Raw genomic sequence first — 18,768 nt, forward strand, 5'->3', positions numbered from 1 at the left:
CACACTGGTTCTTTAACCGTGTCATCGATTCAGTCATTCACATGTTTACGTTCTCAAAAATCCAAATGACGCGCACCACGTTTGGCGTTTCAGTATCATTAAAGGAGGAGCTCAGGGCCTGTGCCTCTTCATTTTCCGTCTTTCTGCTTCATCTTCTTTACAGCCGTCACTTTTCACGACCCCCTGCGCTAAATGCCACAAAGACACTGCCTGTCACGTGAATGAAAGCATCTTTCCTGACGCACGTCACGTTTCAGCGCTCGGCGCTCGGCGCTCGGCTGTGGACGAGCAGGCGGGGGAGCGGCTGTCCGTGGTGCTGATGGGAGGACGGATGCTCACAGGCTCCGTGCAGACGCTACTGCGCATGTTGCATGACAGTTACACGCAAGCCTCCATCTTGGGTATCCCGAGCTGAGGCGAAAGGGCAGCAGCAGCCATATACACACTGATTCCAGAATAACAACAAACAGAGCGCGGAAATAAAAAAAATTGGCAATTTGCCGAGATGTAACTTTTTTTTTTTTTTCTAAAAGCCATTCAACAAATTGCTTTAGAGGAGAGAGCGGAGAGCAGGATGGAGAAGAAGGACAGCGACTGGTCAGGGAGGCTCTGTTAACGATTATTTGCAGTCAGCTTCACAGGATCGAGTTTTCAGAGGAACTGAGAGGCGACAAAGCCAAACGGTAAGTGGCACCGTGGGGGGTGTTTAGCGACCCAACACTTTCGGGTTATTTATGTTTACACCGTGCGCTCATGTGAAGTGAAATCGCATGCTCGCCTTCATATGTATTGGCATCCTCTTCCTGCACCCCCCCCCCCCCCCCCCCCCCCTCCTCTCCGTCATGGTGGTCGCTGTTTGCTATGTTGTCCTCCCTCCAGTCCCTGGGTTCTTCTGATGCTCGGGCTCAGGGCAAGTGTCAGCCTCGGTTACTTACTTCTCTCTTGTTACAAACGGACCTGATGCGACGTGCAGCCACAGGTTGTGAGTGTCCCGGCTTGTTTATAAAAAGCTGCTTTGGATTGGTCACATATCAGCATTTAGATGAGCACAGAACAGGCCTTTGTTCAAGGGTTTATTCATTTTGTAGTTAGGTAAAGATATTGCAGAGTCCAGGTGAGTATTATATTAGGTGTAATCAAAAATTGGCAATATTAACAACGCACTTACTCACAATTACACCTATTTATTGTGTTGCCGTTAACATACTAACTTCAGAACAATAATCCTTAATGTATCTAAAGATCCTCACCTTTCAGGATTTGTCACATAATGACACTAAAACACACAACCAGGTGAAGTTTTGTGGGCAACCAGCAGTTAGTTACTGACCTTGGGCCCACAGGGCAGAGCGTGTAACGGTGCTTGAGTCACTGTCAGCTGCAGATGATGCTGTTGCCATTTTAACATTGCCAGTAGTAAAAACCCAGCAAGGACAATGTTCCTCAGTTGTGGCACAGAGTTGAGTCAGACAGTGCCAAGGTCAGTTTCTGGACTTGCTCTCAGCTGAACTTGCATTTCTGTGCACGGGAAGCATTGGTGCACATGATGTCCAGTGATTAACAAGTCAGACAACTGTGCTCCGATATATATTACACCTTTAAAAAACTCTAACTTAACAAATCATCCCATGCACAGACTCTCACCTTGGGTTTGGGACACCCAGTGGTTTCCATTGTTCCAGGTTGTAAGATGATTCACACGATAGGAGAGTGACCAACCAAAACATGGGAGCAACATTAGTGCCATTATGAGCTGTGTTCATGCCAGTGATCAAACTGTAAACATACATTGTAAAATGACTGCATGGGCATGGATCCTGTAGTAGTTATGGACTTTCCTTTGCTTCTTGCCCCCGCTTGTCAGGAGAACTGGAGCACAGCGTTAGATGTAGGAGTCATCATATAGAGAAATGCCGGAGGGAAGATGAGACACAAGATTTGTAGGTCACTTAAGAAATGGTTTCTAAGAAATGTGGTTGGGTGCCAAGTCAAACATTCACCATCGCCTCAGCTGTCGCCATCTGATATGTGTGGCTCAGCGCTGGATATCCAGTCTTCTACTCTAGAAGGGAAACACCAGCGTAATATTTCCTCTACTAGTTTGTATGAATTTTCCTGGTCAGTAAAGTGATGTTGACTTAGTTCGGGTTAGGACAAAAAGCTCTGAACGGAGCGGTGGAAATGATTTCCGCTGGAGAACATGATGATCAATGTGCAGGCGAGCAGCAGACAGGGAGTTACTGAGCCAAGGCAGTGAGGAAGAGAGAGAGTGTCTCTGTCTAGACAATAAACTGCTTCAGTTAATATACAGTCTCGGTGGCAGGCCGGGGAGGGATGAGCCTGTTAGCTTTGCTGTTGGTCTTAGTGTCCCTATGCAATGAAAGGGCACTGCTTTCCTAGATGGGGAATGATTCACACAGGTACTGTGGCTGCTAGCTGATTAATGGCCCCTATCAGGAAATGCAAAAATGCTCTGCCCGTGTGTATTTGGAAATATATAGTTGTGCTACTCTTTGGCCAGACTTTAGATCGATTATCTCCTGTATTTTACTATTTGTGATGTGAGAAGGGATTGAACTTTAACACCACAGCCATTGTAGCTCTAGGGCTCATGATAAGGAGAATTTACAGCTTCATTAAACAATTATTTGCAGATTCCAGACTAAAACAGGGCGTATTGTATTTCACCAAACCTTTAGAGGTCACATTCACCTGACGAGTCCCGACTGACCGTGGTTATTCAGCTGCATTTCTCCATTGATTGGATTTATGCTGCAACTTTTTCTGTGATTAAATCTTGTTAGAATAAGTAATTTACATTTTACATTTACAGATGTTTAGTGTATGTAACATGCATACACAGAAAGTGGGAAAGCTTGCTATCAGGAAAAGGGCAAAGTCACAGTGGTCAGGAAAACAACGTATACCAACTCTTCGTGGTCCCACCAAGTGTAAAGTAGCACAGTCCTTTTTGTCACATGTGTAAATGAATAGGATTTGTTGAATTCACTTAGGATTGCACACCACCAGGCCTGTGTACTTTAAACACTCGGTCTTCTCTTTATGTAAACTGATTGTGTTTTCTTCAACAGGCTCAGCGCACACCAGGATGGGCATTAAGAAGGTTGCCTTCTTTCTCCTAGTCCTCTGTCTTTGTCTAGAGGGAGGATTTGCCAAAGAAAAAGGAACAAAGAAGGGAAAAAAGAAAGGGAAGCAGGTTTACTGTCCATCGTAAGTATAGAATAAACAACAGGGGTCATTCAATTCAACAGATGACAGAAAAGGACTTGGAGCAGTAACGGCAAAACTTTACAATTTCAGAGTCTGTCCTCCTGAAATGCGACTAAATGTTGTTGTAACAGCAGCAAAAAACAACAACACATTATGTGTAAGACGTGTGTAAAAATGCACAAACAGAATAAATATAGAAGGTGGAAGATTGTGCATGAACTAAAGTGACAGCACATAGTTTATATTGGAGTCAATGTTGTTGCCAATAAATTAGACAGTGTGTATTAGAAAGCTGCATCCTCTGACTCCTTTAAAAGTAACATATCGCTTGAAAATTAAACTCTCAAACGAGGGAGAAGCTGTTTGATGTAGTCCCAGTATTGGCAAGTGTAAGCTGTAAGACATATTTCACGTGTAGTACTGCACATGCCTTTGTGGATCAAGAGAACCACTTGGTTCCAGTTTAGCTGTTGTGCTGGAAGTTGTCAGCAAGGTCTGTTAAAAGAGAGAAAAAGAGAGGTTTAGTGGACGGGAATTATGTGTTTCACTTTGATCAGTGGAACCGCAGAACGTACACACACCGTACAGCATTCCTGTGGAGCACTTTAACTCATCCTCGGTGCAGATAAGGTTCACATAATGATATGTAAAGTGCTTTGAAAAGGGAAAGTCTTTGGCAGGAAAATTCATTGCCACCCACAGGAGGACTTCTGTTTCTTCTTTCTCTCCTGTCAGAACAGTTCTTCCCCTTTCTCTCTCTCTCTTATTGTCCTTTTGATTTTTTTTTCTTAACCAGTTCATCTATGAAAAAAAGGTGGTTGGCTAAATATCTATGAGTCACCACTTTATGTTATAGTGATCATTTTCACAAGACAGCTCCTTTTTTGCTATTTTATGAATTATTAACTAACTGTCATCAACATTTGAATATTAAATATGGTAAACATTATTAATCAACATGTAAGTAAGCGGCATGTTAACATGGTAACTTTAGCATTTTGCTCAACACAACCAGAACATGAGGCTACTAACATGCCCGTAGACTGTTTCTGTTTGTTTAGAAGTATGATGCTAAATGACAAATTACACTTATTCTGACATTTCATCAGTATTTCTTTAAAAATGTTCTATATAATAGTCGTGGAAGCTTGAAAAATGTGCTCCACCAGCCTACTTGATCACGTCAGCCTCCCCGGCTGTGATCTAAAAGATCTCAGAATAGCACCACATCTCATTTCTAAACATTCCTCCACTCTAACATTGCCTGGGTGGTCCAAAAAGCCAGTTTAATCCCTAACTGGTAGCTCCGTCGGGTTGTAGTTTAATCAGAGAGTATACAGTGTACCGTGCATCAGGACGCTTCATCTGCCAGGAATCTGACCTGCTAATGTAATCGTGACAACAGCTTCCTCTCTGTCTTTTTTGTTTGTAGACAGCTGTCATCTGAGGATCTGGCCAGAGTCCCAGCAAATTCAACCAGTAACATCTTGAACAGGTTACTGATCAGCTATGATCCCAGAATAAGGCCCAACTTCAAAGGTAAGTCTCTTTTCCTCTATTGTCAATTTACATTTTGACTGCAGTGCTGTCATTGTAATTAAAACAATGGTTAAACTATCAATGTTTAGAACTTGATTCTGTGTCTGCGCACTTTACTAAGATATTCATTAAAATGCAGTTCCTTTTTTGCAAACACTCGCATATGTAAATTTCATACTGTTGCAGGAAGCTGATGTTCTTGGTTGAACCATCATAATTACTGAAACACACAGAATTTTATGCAAATGTAATGTTTGACTTAAGACAGTCTTTAAAAGGGCATGTGGTACAGTGTTAATTGTGTTTATTAGTTTACTAGACTGCAGTTTTGAATTTGATTTGATCTATGTGATTAATTGTAATCACTGAAATCATACAGGAACCAAATATCAAATCTGACTGTCCTGTTTTTTTATTCTTTACTCTCTATCAAGTATCCATGTGTACAGTGTTAAATGCACTGTAAATATCACACTATAAGGACGATCAGGCTTCAGTCTAACAGACACAGCCATAAAAAAGAGATAGCTGGCAGCCTTTGCTGCTGACTGATGGTCTTACCAGTCTTCAGGTGGATCCTCGGATAGTTTCCATCCTCTGGCACTTGGCAGCAGGAGCTGTAGCTGGGACTTGGTGTTTGATGTGTTGTGAGCTGAATTAGCTCCCTCCTTGTTGCCTGTGACTGGTCCAGCGGCCAAACATCTGCTCTTGATTTCAGGGTGGGCTGAAAGCTCCCCCATCCATTAACATCCATGTCATAATCTCCCAAATTACATCCTAAACTGTGCCGTGTGCATTGCTTTACTCAGACCTATAAAATGTTGATATTTTTAAAGTATAGACAGTAAAGTGGACATTAACTCAAACTGGTATTTCTTGAATATTAATTAGTGTTTTGGTTGCAATAACACATGGGAGGTGTAAAATAAATGCCACCTTCGTATTATTTGGATTAATTTTGCGAACTGTTAGAAGGTATGTGAAACTGTGAAACTCCAGTAAACACTTCAAAGGAAATAATTTATTCAAAGCAGTGTGAGCAATCTGCATTCATCACAGATTTTATTAGTTTATGCAAAAGGCTCAGTGGAGAGAGATGCCAGTATAAATGTTTACAGCATCAGCTTAGCAGTAGGACACAGTGATCTTGAGAGTGCATTTTTATTCCTTTGCAAGTCTTTGACAAATCCCGGTTGGTAACAGCATCAATTTAATCACTGGGAACAATTTGTATAGGTGTAGAAATAAAGATTCACAGGGTTTAGTGACACATACTGACACTTACTATCACCTTTGCACTTTGTGGAGCCTGCAGTGGACTTAATATTGAAGTCTCTTCTTCCTTCTTCTTTAATCTAGGAATTCCTGTGGAGGACAGAGTGAACATTTTTATAAACAGCTTCGGCTCAATTCAAGAAACGACCATGGTAAGATTTCATTTCATTCCTGCTTCAGTTTTACAGTATTGATAATCAATACTCCTCTGGGTCAGAGCTGGAAAGTTCGTTATCCCACAGTGTTTTGGAAGAATTGGTGAGCATGTTTTGTACACACTATCAGATCATTTAGCAGAGGACTGAAGACTGGTGTTTTCATGGCTCATTTATCTGATGGCTTAATTGCTGATAAAGACGTGCGGTTTGAATGTTAATGAACAGATTAAATTCAAGGACGGTGCTGGGTTGTCTCTTGATCATTTAGGAAACAATAAAAAGGAATATTCCTGAAGGTTTCAGACAAGCCGGGAGGAGCAACAACACGAACAGTGGATCTCAGTAAATATATTCAATCATGTGACAAGATAATTGAAATTAATGCAGCACAGAGTGACAGAACCCACAGTTTGAATTGATTCTGTTTAATGATCCACTCTTTCCATCACAGTTTTGTTTAAAGCTTTCATTTTATATATTTTATAAAATACATTAATGAGTCCATCAAGTCTAATCTTATAACGACACCATTATTTGGTCAGTCTTGGTCTTTAATTATATATAATGGTTTTGTAAATTTAATTTAACATAAGGGCTGTAGATACAGTAAAGCATATGGAATATATTAATAATTAGAGAACAGAAATGAGAACATAAGAAACAGAGTTGAGGATATTTAGCAGGAGAGAGGAAGGGATAAAATAAGGAGGAGGAAACAGAGAAAACTGAAGTAGGAGGAACCAAAAAGAAGAGAAGCGAGGAGAAGGAGGAGGTTCAATCAAGACTCATAGAGTACGGGCCAAGACAGAGACAGAGATGAGGGACTCAAGATGGCAGCGTATGTCTTCCCCTGTCCCTCTGGATGCCAAAGGAGAGACAGAAAGAGTATGAAAGTGAGTTAGGTACAAAACAAATCTGGGAGGAGAAAAGTGAGACAGCTGGTCACCCTCCCCCTTTAATTTATCACTCTGTGGGGTATCTGATCTCAGGAAACCCTCTCTCATCATTTACACCTCACTCGCTCAAACTCCACGTGTCCACTGTAGCTAACACATCTATTTCTACTATATCATTGTATTTGTCAGGAAAAGATGACTAATTTGATGTTGGGAGTTAAAATAAATTGTGGCTTCATTCGTGTGTGTGTGTGTGTGTGTGTGTGTTTTACTGCTTTTCAGCTTGAGTTTTCCTTGTTGATTATAGCGAGCACTTGTGTTAAATCTCTCCGGAATCGAATGCAATTCTGGCAGCTTGGTAGCGAGCCAGAGGGAAGATATATTTTCTTGTCTAGTTTTCAGAAAGGTGAAGGAATTGGCCTCAGTCTCTGTCAGACAGAAAACAACCAGTAGGAGCTGATGTTGTGTTTCAGGTGGAGCTTAGTTAGAGTTAGAGAAAGATTGTGTTGTTGTTTAAATGTGCGACTTGTCATTTAGTTTGATTGTGAACATGTGGCCATCATGTTTATATTAAACACAATTTGTAATTAGAGTTTAATGTGTGTTTTAGCAGACTGGCTTGTTATAAATATGAATAAGTGTATGTGTTGATTCAGTGAATGTGTTGTTTTGGACCTGAGGGCAGATTTGTGTGTGAAAAGCGTCCTGGTTCCTTCTGGTTTAGCAGAATGAAAGAAATTGGAGGCATTAGTTGTCACTGATGTATCTGCAGGGCACATGAATCCTGCAGTTCCTAACAAGAAACATCTGTCAGTAGCATAGAGCGGACATTAGGAAGCATGGGAATGGAAATGAAGTGAAAGAAATACACCTGAATGCACCATCACACTCAGTTTTTGATTTGTGATTTGATGGGATATGTTTAGTTGTTTTTGTTGAATAAAAGACTTATTGGTCTGAACGTAACAGAAAGTCTCACAGACTCGTTTCAGTTCCATTATTTACATTGAGGTAGTTTAACATTTCAACAGCCACAGCTGTTGCTGCCACTAAACGACTTTCCCACCGACAAGAACATAAAAATACACTAATGAGCTCACTAATGATGTATTTGCTATGTCACATGTTCCTGTATTGATAACATTTGACCCTTGTTGTCTAGTTCGAGAGCAGCTGTGGGGTTTCACTCAGCATGTTAAAGTGGTCTGCTGAACTTGTTGAAGAAAATGTTTTTACAAAATCGAAGCGGCTTAATTTAAAACTGCACATTGATAATGCAAATAGAAAACACATATATTAAATTTGATTTGGTTTAGAGTTACTATTTTGAAGCACCAATCTATTTGAAAGAACCCAACTTTATCATTATCTTGTGTGTCGTTGAAATTAACAGGATTACAGAGTGAACATCTTCCTGCGGCAGCGCTGGAACGACCCCAGGCTGAAGCTGCCTGATGACTTCAAGTCGGATTCTCTCACCGTTGATCCCAAGATGTTCAAATGTCTCTGGAAACCTGACTTGTTCTTTGCTAACGAGAAAAGCGCCAACTTTCACGACGTCACCCAGGAAAACATTCTGCTGTTCATCTTCCGTAACGGAGATGTCCTGATCAGTATGAGGTCTGTTATTATAGATTATTGTATCATAAAAATGAAGTTCAAGTTAAATACATGAAGCGACCGTGACTATCTGTGCAATTATGGCTGCATAGGTATCAAAGTGATAATGTGATAATTGACCATTTGTTTTCCTAACACCCTGCAAATCTGCAATGATAATTACAGGCCTGTGTGCTTTGCTTTGTTTTTCTTTTGTTATTTTTTTATTAATTCTTGAAGCTGTGGGCTGCAGGAGTGAAGTCTCAGAAGATAATGAGGCTGTTGAGACGTGCATAGCAATTGGTGAAAAACATAAGAGGCTCAGTGTAAACTACTTGTGGCTACAGCTAAACAGCTCTGTTGTGTTGGGCTTCAGTTGTCTCAAGATAATCCCTGAAATTTATTTGTAATTTGAGAGCAACACACTTTGATTTTGTCTTGCATTTAAATTATAAAAAGGAGGTGGAGGGAAAATCCTTAAATTGCAGGATGGTGTCAAGACTTTAGTGTGAGTAAGTGGATACAAAGCAGAATAAATAAAAACTCATTATTTTTTCTTCGTCCTCCTCCAGGCTGTCCATTACTCTTTCGTGTCCACTGGACCTGACGTTGTTCCCTATGGACACACAGAGGTGTAAAATGCAACTTGAAAGCTGTGAGTTTCCCAGAAATCATATCACCTTAAATCACCTCATCAATCAGTTAACACAGCTGCTAATTGATGTTCGGGAGATACACGATTTAGGATTTGGAAATGTATTTGTTGTTTGGGGAAATGAGAGCAATTTGCTTTTGTTTAGAAGCCAATTTTAATGGCAAGCACTTAGAGAGGTGGAATAAATCATCATATTTAAAGGTTGGAAAGTCTACGGCTAATTGTGGTGGTTGCATCTTGTAATGCAATGTAGACGTTGATTTCTCTCTGCCTGCATGTTTGTGTGCATAAAGATGATATACAGTTTTAACAATATATGTGTTTTAAGTCTTTGCTTGTGAATGTTTGCTTATTTATTTTTAATATTCATGTACTTCTTCTATTTAGTTGGCTACACTACAGACGACCTTCAGTTCATGTGGCAGACAGAAGACCCAGTGCAAATGGATGCCATTGCTCTGCCGCAGTTTGATATCAGACAAGAAGATATTGATTATGGGAACTGCACCAAATACTATGCAGGAACAGGTGCTGTCCGTGTTAAAGATTGTCAGATCTTTAAAGCTAGATTTCAGACTTCAGTGTTGTTCATCACTTCCCTTACCTCCATTTCTTAATGATTAGCTAAACCGTCCTTGTTAAGTTCACATTTAGATTTTAAGTTGTTTTCAGTGACAACCCAAAGACTGAGCACTAACAGCTACATATTTAACTCTGATGTTGGGATGAAATTTACTAAATATCAGCTTTTAGTTGCACATTTATCCGGGTTTTCTTTGCGACTGCAGTCATCATGCATGGTGTCATAGTTTCCCTGTCAAAGACAGCAGGAGAGGATGATGGGTCTTTTTTGTTAAGGTAAGATTAGTCGGGTGCCGTTGATTGAAAGATGAAATCTGGATGGATCAGATTGTAGACTGGCAGACTTCAATTGTGTGTTCTTATCAGACCAAAGCTAAAGTCTGGCTTAAAGATTATTTCACCTCAATCATCCTGTTTTCATTCTTAAAGGAAATTCTAATTTAACTCAGTATTGTAGATAGACTCAGTGCTTTTAATGACGTGGAGGCTTTTAATGACGTGGAGGCTTACATTCTGCTCAGTCCACGTAAACTGATAATTGCTAAAGGCACTAACATGAATGTTTCTGTCCCGGTCAGGTCAGCCAGCATGCACAAGGGTTAAATGAGAACATAACATATAAAACAACATGTTGTTATTTAAATACAAGGTGTCCAGTTTTACTCACTTCAATACACTGTGTGCACAAGCTTGAGGTCTAAAAAAAAAAACGTTAAATCAATGGAAAAGAATGAAAAGAACAGCAAGATATGAATCCTGCTGCACAGATGGTCTTTGTGTGTGTTCCAAGACACAAAAATTCCACTGGTCAAAAACTCCACAGGGTATCGCTCAGTCTAATCATTCAAATTGAAGTCAAATGTATGCTGTCTTTTATCCCGGCCCTTTACTTTCTTCTCTAGAGTGTCTTTTTCTCAGATGATCAGTATGTACAAATTAGTTTTTGCATGGAAAATTAAATTTTCTTTTGTAAAAATGTGCAGATTTCTGTGTGGCTACACAGTGATAGCTGTATGATTAACCGTAGCATACACCGAGTAATGAACAGTAGGTCACACTGACTATTTTCCCAGATTGCTGCCATGGCTGAGATATACCGGATATTCCTATAATAAAATAGAAGAAAACCACAATAATGGTCCTGGTACTGTGCCATACATGTATTCAGACCAATGTGAGTACAAAACGACATTTGCAATAAAATGGAAAATCTCTAAATGACCTCAGTGCTCTCGCACACTGCTGGCAATGAGTCAGCCTTTTAACAGGTTGTCATGGTAACCTGGCCAGACACAAAGATCACCTCTGTACAAATGGTTCGAGTCTGCTCTGCGACGCAGGCAGCCCTTAGATGTTGTATAAAGCTCAGCCATAGGTCCCCAGGCTAGTTAAATCGTACGTCAGCCCATCCACTCTACCATCCCGTTGGATCTACAGACCGGCCTCAAAGAGCTGAAGCGCAGCACGGCTGTAGGAGGTCTGCACTGTATGGATGCTTAAACCCCGCTAATGACCACGTCCATGTTTCCAGCACAGACTTATTGGATAAACTTTATGTATAGAAGTGCATCAGTACTGTTAAGAATAATGCACACGTGGATAGAAGAACCTGTTTCTATCTACGTTATCAATCGTAAGCGGTGCTTTTTATTTGTCACCCACAGTGCTGTAACACCTCTAACAACGTTAGCTGCCCTTCTGCTCAGTGAGCTTTTTCTTCCTCTTGTCTTTGGCTTTCTCTGTTACTAATAGTGCACACAGCTGTGCTTTGCTTTGTGCTTGGGCAAAAGGAGGCAGATCAGATCTAAGACTCTACTTGGCTCCTGCCTCTCCTCTAAATGCCTAATGTGGATTTAATAGATCATGTCAGTATTGGGCCATTTATCTCACCTGCAGTTTTTCAAATCATGGCCTATATAGACTGAATTAGTCATAGTAGGCCAACGTGTTTGAAATAACAGAGATGGCGTAATGCTGGGTCCACTTACAGTTACAGGAACCTATTGGGAAAAGCAGTGGGTGTCATTCTGGACGTTTGTGACATCATGTATCATGTATCCCACTTGCAGGTTCATTAATGAATCATTAGCAAACTGACAGAAACATGCAACAAACTACAAGGTTAGCAGTGAAAACACTTCCAGGTTGGAGTTCTTTCATACTGTAAATGTTGCTTTAACACACAGCTATGGATTATGTCCTTAAAGCAGCCTCTAAACTACAAACCAATGACATTAAAGTACCATAAAAAGTGCTATTTGTACGTTTATGAGATACAGTACTGTGCGCCTGCCAAACTATGTTTATATATTTTTATGTATTGTTTCATGTTTCTTCATTCTGATCATTGTCTCCTTCCTCGTGCAGGTTACTACACTTGTGTAGAGGTTATCTTCACTCTCAGACGACAGGTTGGCTTCTACATGATGGGTGTTTATGCCCCCACGCTGCTAATTGTGGTCCTGTCCTGGCTGTCCTTCTGGATCAACCCTGATGCGAGCGCTGCCAGGGTCCCCTTGGGTACGGATTATTTTAAGTCTATTGATCAATTCCACATCTTCCGTTGTGGGTATGGGCGAAATACTGTTGAGTATATTCTTGTCTTTTGCAATGGGCCCAATCATTTCCATCCTGACATCATCAATCACTTTAACTCCTTGAAGGATTTTATCTGTCAAGCATGGTGCCATGTCCAGTCTTCTATATGTGATAAATCATTGAATACAGCTGTAATTTATAGATGGGACCCACTGCGGTGGTGCTCATGTCCTCTTATTCTGGTAGAGATAATATACAAATCTAGTATACTTATATATAAATATACATTTGTGGCCCAGCACTCATGCTTTTTAGTTGCTATGTGCCCATACAGCCAAAAAAAAAAAAAAATGCAGACACAAGGCACAGCTGATGATAGGAACCAATTACTATTATTAGTTTCTACGACGGCCTTGAGAGCTCAGCACGCTGCAGCTGAAGAGAAAACACATGCAAATTAAGAAAACAAGTCACCAACCAAGGGTTTACATGTTTTTCTGTTAAATACAAGTTTTAAGACTCTCAGGTCCACAGTAGGTTCCGTTTTATCTAGTAAATCCTAATGTTGTGTGCAGAAAGGGGTTGTTCAGGAGAGCGACAGAACCAGCTGGCCAATGAGGCACACCTTATCCCTATTAACGTAATTAACGAAGGGGTGTACGGAGGTACTTGTTGAGCAGTGCTGTTTTTTCCCAGTCACAGAAGAAAACAACATGTCTAAATTATTACAGTTAGTCTGAGACCCTCAGGGCAAAGTAGAACTGTTAGAGCTGAATTTTAAAGAAAAAGCAAAGGAAGATATTGGTGATTTTTTTTTTCTTGTATATTTATTTTTGTTTTTAGTCCCCTAACAAAGTACTGGATAAACTTTAAAAAATCAATAAGCTACAGTATGGGCAAAATAAAATGTTGGGAAAATAAAACAAAACACACACAGCAGCGTGTTTCTACTTTTAACAAAGCTTGAACAACAGAACATAAAAATACAGGCAACAAACCTTAAATTTAGATTTATGTTCTGGAAATATATCTGGATTAACTGGAAATAATCACTCCTCTCTACAGTAGAAGACTAGAGCTGTGTCTTAATTTAGAGTTTGCTTTGACCGTTAGTTTCTTCACACCAGATATACAGTTTAGACTCTAATGGTGCAAGTCACAACTCACAATTTGTGGAAACTGTTGGAACAATCTCTTTGTTTTATTTCAAACTGAAGTCACAGGAATCAGCTTCTCGTCTCAGGCTGTTGGATGGTGACGGCTAGAGAAGCAAGCCTGTGACCGGAAGGTTTGACACGTTTCATCCACCCGAACCAGCTGTGTTGAATCTGGGACAGTGCTCAGCCCTCACTCAGCACTCGTCACCGTGGTGCCGTTGAGCAAGGCCCTTATTGCAAACTGTTCCAAATGTGAATGTGTGTGAATGTGATGGTGATGTTCCTGCAAAAAAAGAGGTGATCCTGAGGAGAGAAGGACAAAAAAAGAGTAAGCTGATGACCTGTAACTGCGTAATGTTAGCCGGTTCGTCGTGGTCGCTAAGGTTTAACATACATACAGATGAACACTACACATGGAGTTGACTTGTGCGTGCTTCAAGAATGTGCACTCCTCTTCCTACTTTTCCTTCCTACCTCCATAAATCAACATGTGTGTGATATGTCAGTGTCACCCACATACAGGATCACACAGGCACTTCCGTGTGCACAGGGCTGCATGGATAAGATAATCCATTGTTTTGCCTCTCCAGTCAACCATTCCCTCCTTTTCTTCATCCTCCCTCCAGTTGTTTATCGCCACTTTCATCCCATCATCACTCCAACCCTTCCTGGAAGCCTCCTCTGACTTGTTTCTAACTGGGATAAGTCCAGGTCAGTCAACACCTTGGTGTGGGACTACTCTCATTTATGTTTGGTGTTGAGTGTGTGTATGTGTGTGTTGTAACATTTACATGTTTTTACTTTGTGCATACACTTTTTTTGGATCCATACATGTATTACAGAAGAGAATAGTAAGCTTGCAGGATGGCAGTGCTTCCTTTTTAAGTTTGCTTTAAGGAGAATCCGTTTGATTAGAAACTCTGAACCCTGCATGAACTTTCCCTTGATGAGTGACCATAATGAGCACGGGAGGCAAAACGCATTGGTCATTTTAATGTGCTTTATTTATTGTGTCTCTGAAGTAGCATTACTGTAAGAAAAAGGGAGCGAAGGCTTTCACTGGTGGTTAGAATACAATCTAAGAGTCGCTATAATTATTTTTGCTGTAGCCTGAAAGAAATGCTTCAGTGCAGGGGGAAATCTCTAACCTGTAATTCTGTTGGCTATCAGAGATAAAACAATTTAAAATTAGTGTGTCATTAGAGGCCGTCTGAGCTCTTGGAGTTGTCCTAATAAAAGAGGTAAAGGAACAGTCATGAATCCTAATTGCAGTCATGTTCTCAGAATCCTTGTGTGGATGTGAGTGTTTTATTATAGCTTTGGTGCAGATTGGGAGATTAATTTGCTCAGTATATTGTGCACTGGTGCAGAAATGCATAATTCTTCTGGTGGGTGGACTGTATGCTTTTCCTCAGTGGAACCATCAAGGCTCCACAAGATGGAATGTTTTATACCAGTGATTTATGTTAAGAGTCATAGTTGCACTCGATCTCATACATAACAAGACATTCAGACTGTCAATTGATAAATGTTGGCACTGAATGCAGAATCACATTTGTGGTGTTATTTTAGCTTTTCGTTTAACAGGTAAAACAGCGAGCCTTCATTTTAGACTTATTTTATTTAGAAATACACCTAAGATTGTGACTTCTTAATTGCAAAATGTAAACAATGCACAATGCAGGATGAAATTACAGGAAGTGAAAAGAGACAAATTAATCATGCACAGAAAAGTTAAACATAATTTTTTTCGAGCTCCCTCTCATTGTGTTCACTGACAAGGTTACTTGTCTTCCCTCTTTCTATAGGAATCCTCTCAGTGCTCTCTTTGTCCTCTGAGTGCACCTCCTTGTCTTCGGAGCTGCCCAAGGTGTCCTACGTCAAGGCCATCGACATCTGGCTCATCGCTTGCCTGCTGTTTGGTTTCGCCTCGCTGGTGGAGTACGCTGTGGTTCAGGTCATGCTCAACAGTCCGAAGCGCATCGAGGCAGAGAAGGCCAAGATAGCATCGAAAGAAAAGGCTGCGGGAAAGAGCCCTGCTGCCAGGAACAACACGGTCAATGGGACCGGAGGGACGCCGCTTCATGTCAGCACCTTGCATGTAAGTGGATCTGCTTTGATAACTGTGTGTTCATGTGTCGCCAGTCATGGGTTAAAAAAGTAACTGATCAATTTGAAGTGAAAACATTTTAGACCAAAATAAGCACATTTGGGTGCCAGTGCACAATTTGTCTGGATAGGATTCCTCAAGATAAGTGAACATGTGCTGCTAGCACATGTTCATGATCCTCAAGTGAATATCAGTGACATCACTCTACATTATGCTCAGGAGCGAAGCATCTTCTATAAAACCTCGTCCAGAGAGTCTCGACTTGACTTAAAGATTATAAATCAGTTTAACTACTGTTCTTATCAGTGGAAAATAATTTAAAATACCTGTAACAAGTTGTAAAAATCCACTTTTAAATCTTGTAATTAGATACAGTATTTTGTCCCACATCAAGTTGGAAATATATCAACCTGCATGCCTCAAACTAAAACAAGAAGCAAGATGTTAGTCATGAAACGAGACCTTAAATCAAGTGTCAGAAGTCCAGAGCATCATGATAATTCAAACCATATTCATCCAAAAGAGAAATAAGTTCTAGCTAAAGCTAACTGATGAAACCTTTTTAGATATCCTTTGTTCTTATACATGTTTTTAAATACTCATTGTGAGTGAAAACATCAGCACCAGCAAACAGAACAGAATGGACCCCTGCCCTGTCTCCTAAATGTCTTTCCCTGTCTCTAAATATCCAATTAATGGTAATATCCTCTTGTGCAACTGAGATCTGCAAAACTGTATGAACAGCAACATATTGGGACCTGTGATGATGTCACCTGAAATTTAAAGGAGATGGTGTAGTGTTGGTGTCTTTTGCTGCTTTCAGTGAGGATATAGCTTGTTCACAAACCTACGTTCATGCATGTGACTCTAACCTTGCATCTACACTAACACACGGTGCAGTGGCAAAATACATTTTCCAAATCCAATATCCTCAGGTGTGTTTGTGGCAGTGATGCACAGAGATCTAATCTACATGCAAAACAGAGGAAACCAATTATTGAAAATTGGCATTGTCTTCAGCAGCCACATACACACAGATCAGTCAGTATTCAGGTCTGACACTCACATGCACATCATGCATGCAGCATGCTGACCAGGCCTTCCAATTGTATGCCTAATTGAAATTAATTTACCTCTGAGTCGCCGTTAGTTTGGACCACATTTGATTTGAGAGGATTGCATAATTTCATTCAGGTTTAATGGGTTTTCTTGTCAAAACCAAATCAAAATAATGAAGCTTTAATGAGCTTAATGACTTCAGTGAATAAGCATCCATAGTCTGATTAGATCCTGTTCACCCTGCAGGCCTTCAGAGAAGTTGATGAAAGGAATTCTTTGGATGATATTAAACCACATCCTTTGGCAGAATGTTTTTTCTGAGCACCAGTTGTTGGTTGAGATAGCATGTTAATGTGTAAAGGGGTAGAGAAGACCCCAGATGAGAGAGCAACCATATTAGGCAATACTTGAGAGCACAAAGTAAATCTAATTTTGGCTGCAAAAAGCTTTTTATTTGCTCTTAAAATAGCAGTAGTTGTGATTTATCAGCCTGAGTTCTGTCCTGGCTTCAGGATCAAACAGCTGTTTTACTGGGTTTGTACTAGAAACCTAATTTAAATGGTTTTCTAAGCTTAGATGCAACTCCACTGTGAGTGTGACGTCTAAGAGGCGTCACTTCTACTGTGTCATAAGCCAGTGGAGTATTCACATGTGAATTGTAGAGAAACAGAGTAAAGACTATTTTTCTATAATAATGATTTACGTAGTTAGGGCCATCAGAGAGAGAATTTGGCCACATCTCCAGCCCCATTTAATAGCAGGACTGAAAAACTGATTAAAGCCAATAAATAGGCTGTCAGACAGATGGCTCAGATTCAAAAGGAGTTCAGATAACAGGCCACATCTGTTGATGCACATATCTCTTCATCCAGTAGCCTGCATACATAGTACAGAACATACACAGTAGATAAATACATACATACTGTAGATACAGTTACCTGTGAGGAAGACAGAGAGGTAGAGAGAGGAGACAAAAGTAAACGGCAAGGCTGGTCTGTAATGTTGATCTATTGTCCAATCGGTCAGCTTTAAACTACTTTGAACCAGTTACACTGCCTCGGGTTCTGCCAGTAGCACTTGCACACTATTACTATAATTTTATCTCGGCTCAAATGTTTCTCATAGATAACTGTATTTTGGAATGCAATGATACAGAATTTAATCAGCACTTCTGTTTTCCCTCATGTTTCTCTCTCTTGCACCCAGGTGGCAGAGACTCGCTGCAAGAAGGTGTGCACCTCCAAATCCGACCTGCGCACCAACGACTTCAGCATCGTGGGCTCACTCCCGCGGGACTTTGAGCTGTCAAATTTTGACTGCTACGGGAAGCCCATTGATACCGGTGCTGGTCCCGGCAAATCCCAGGCCAAGAACAACAAGAAACCTCCTCCTCCAAAGCCCGTCATCCCTTCTGCTGCCAAAAGAATCGACCTGTACTCGCGAGCCCTGTTCCCTTTCTCCTTCCTATTCTTTAATGTGATTTACTGGTCCATATACTTGTGATTACATTTAAATTGTCTTGTATTATTGACTCCTACTTCACTCCAATGAGTTCCTTATTGATCAGGTTTAAATTTCAGTTTAATTCTAAGATCCAATAAGATTACTGAGAAGAATTATAAAACTACTATTGTTATTACATTTATCTTCACAAAAAATATCTAAAAAAAACTCTATTATCATTTGTGTATTAAATAATGATTCTAACTTAATCTTTCTTAGCCTAAAATGGATATACAGCATCTTGTATTGAAATACTTTATTTATTGATAATGGTACTTGAGAGGCTAATACAGGACTGCAGTTGGAGCTGTTGTGACGAATGGTGTGTGAACAAATCCACAAAGATTGATTGCGTAATGGCCCTGCAGAAGATGCACAGATCTATAAAAGAGCATTTGTAAATAGCTAATTGATTTTTTTTTTTTTTTTTTTTTTTGCTCTTGCAAAGTATGAGTCTTCCCTGAAG

General features: G+C 40.3%; 1 protein-coding gene across 2 annotated transcripts; it reads left to right on the top strand.

Annotated features, from left to right (window-relative positions):
• Nucleotides 1-467: 467 nt before the first annotated feature.
• Nucleotides 468-18,768, top strand: glrbb (glycine receptor, beta b). 2 transcript variants are annotated; one of them, XM_026357908.1, is made up of 10 exons: nucleotides 468-683; nucleotides 3,093-3,231; nucleotides 4,664-4,770; nucleotides 6,130-6,197; nucleotides 8,493-8,719; nucleotides 9,271-9,353; nucleotides 9,741-9,881; nucleotides 12,303-12,455; nucleotides 15,439-15,731; nucleotides 18,006-18,302. In XM_026357908.1, exons 2-10 carry the CDS (start codon nucleotides 3,110-3,112, stop codon nucleotides 18,300-18,302), a joined length of 1,491 nt encoding a protein of 496 aa, XP_026213693.1. In that variant the 5' UTR covers nucleotides 468-683; nucleotides 3,093-3,109. The 2 variants fall into 2 exon arrangements, with proteins under 2 accessions (XP_026213693.1, XP_026213694.1); XM_026357909.1 differs by lacking the exon at nucleotides 468-683 and having other exon boundaries at nucleotides 3,110-3,231; nucleotides 18,006-18,768.

The sequence above is a fragment of the Anabas testudineus genome, chromosome 10 (genome assembly GCF_900324465.2).
Source record: "Anabas testudineus chromosome 10, fAnaTes1.2, whole genome shotgun sequence".
Classification (NCBI taxonomy): Eukaryota; Metazoa; Chordata; class Actinopteri; order Anabantiformes; family Anabantidae; genus Anabas; species Anabas testudineus.

Excerpts from the sequence above, each read along its gene's own strand:
- glrbb (XM_026357908.1), top strand. The coding sequence starts at position 3,110 with ATGGGCATTAAGAAGGTTGCCTTCTTTCTCCTAGTCCTCTGTCTTTGT. Across the intron at positions 3,232-4,663 it reads AAGCAGGTTTACTGTCCATC|ACAGCTGTCATCTGAGGATC; the intron begins GTAAGTATAGAA and ends TTTTGTTTGTAG. Across the intron at positions 15,732-18,005 it reads TTCATGTCAGCACCTTGCAT|GTGGCAGAGACTCGCTGCAA; the intron begins GTAAGTGGATCT and ends TCTTGCACCCAG.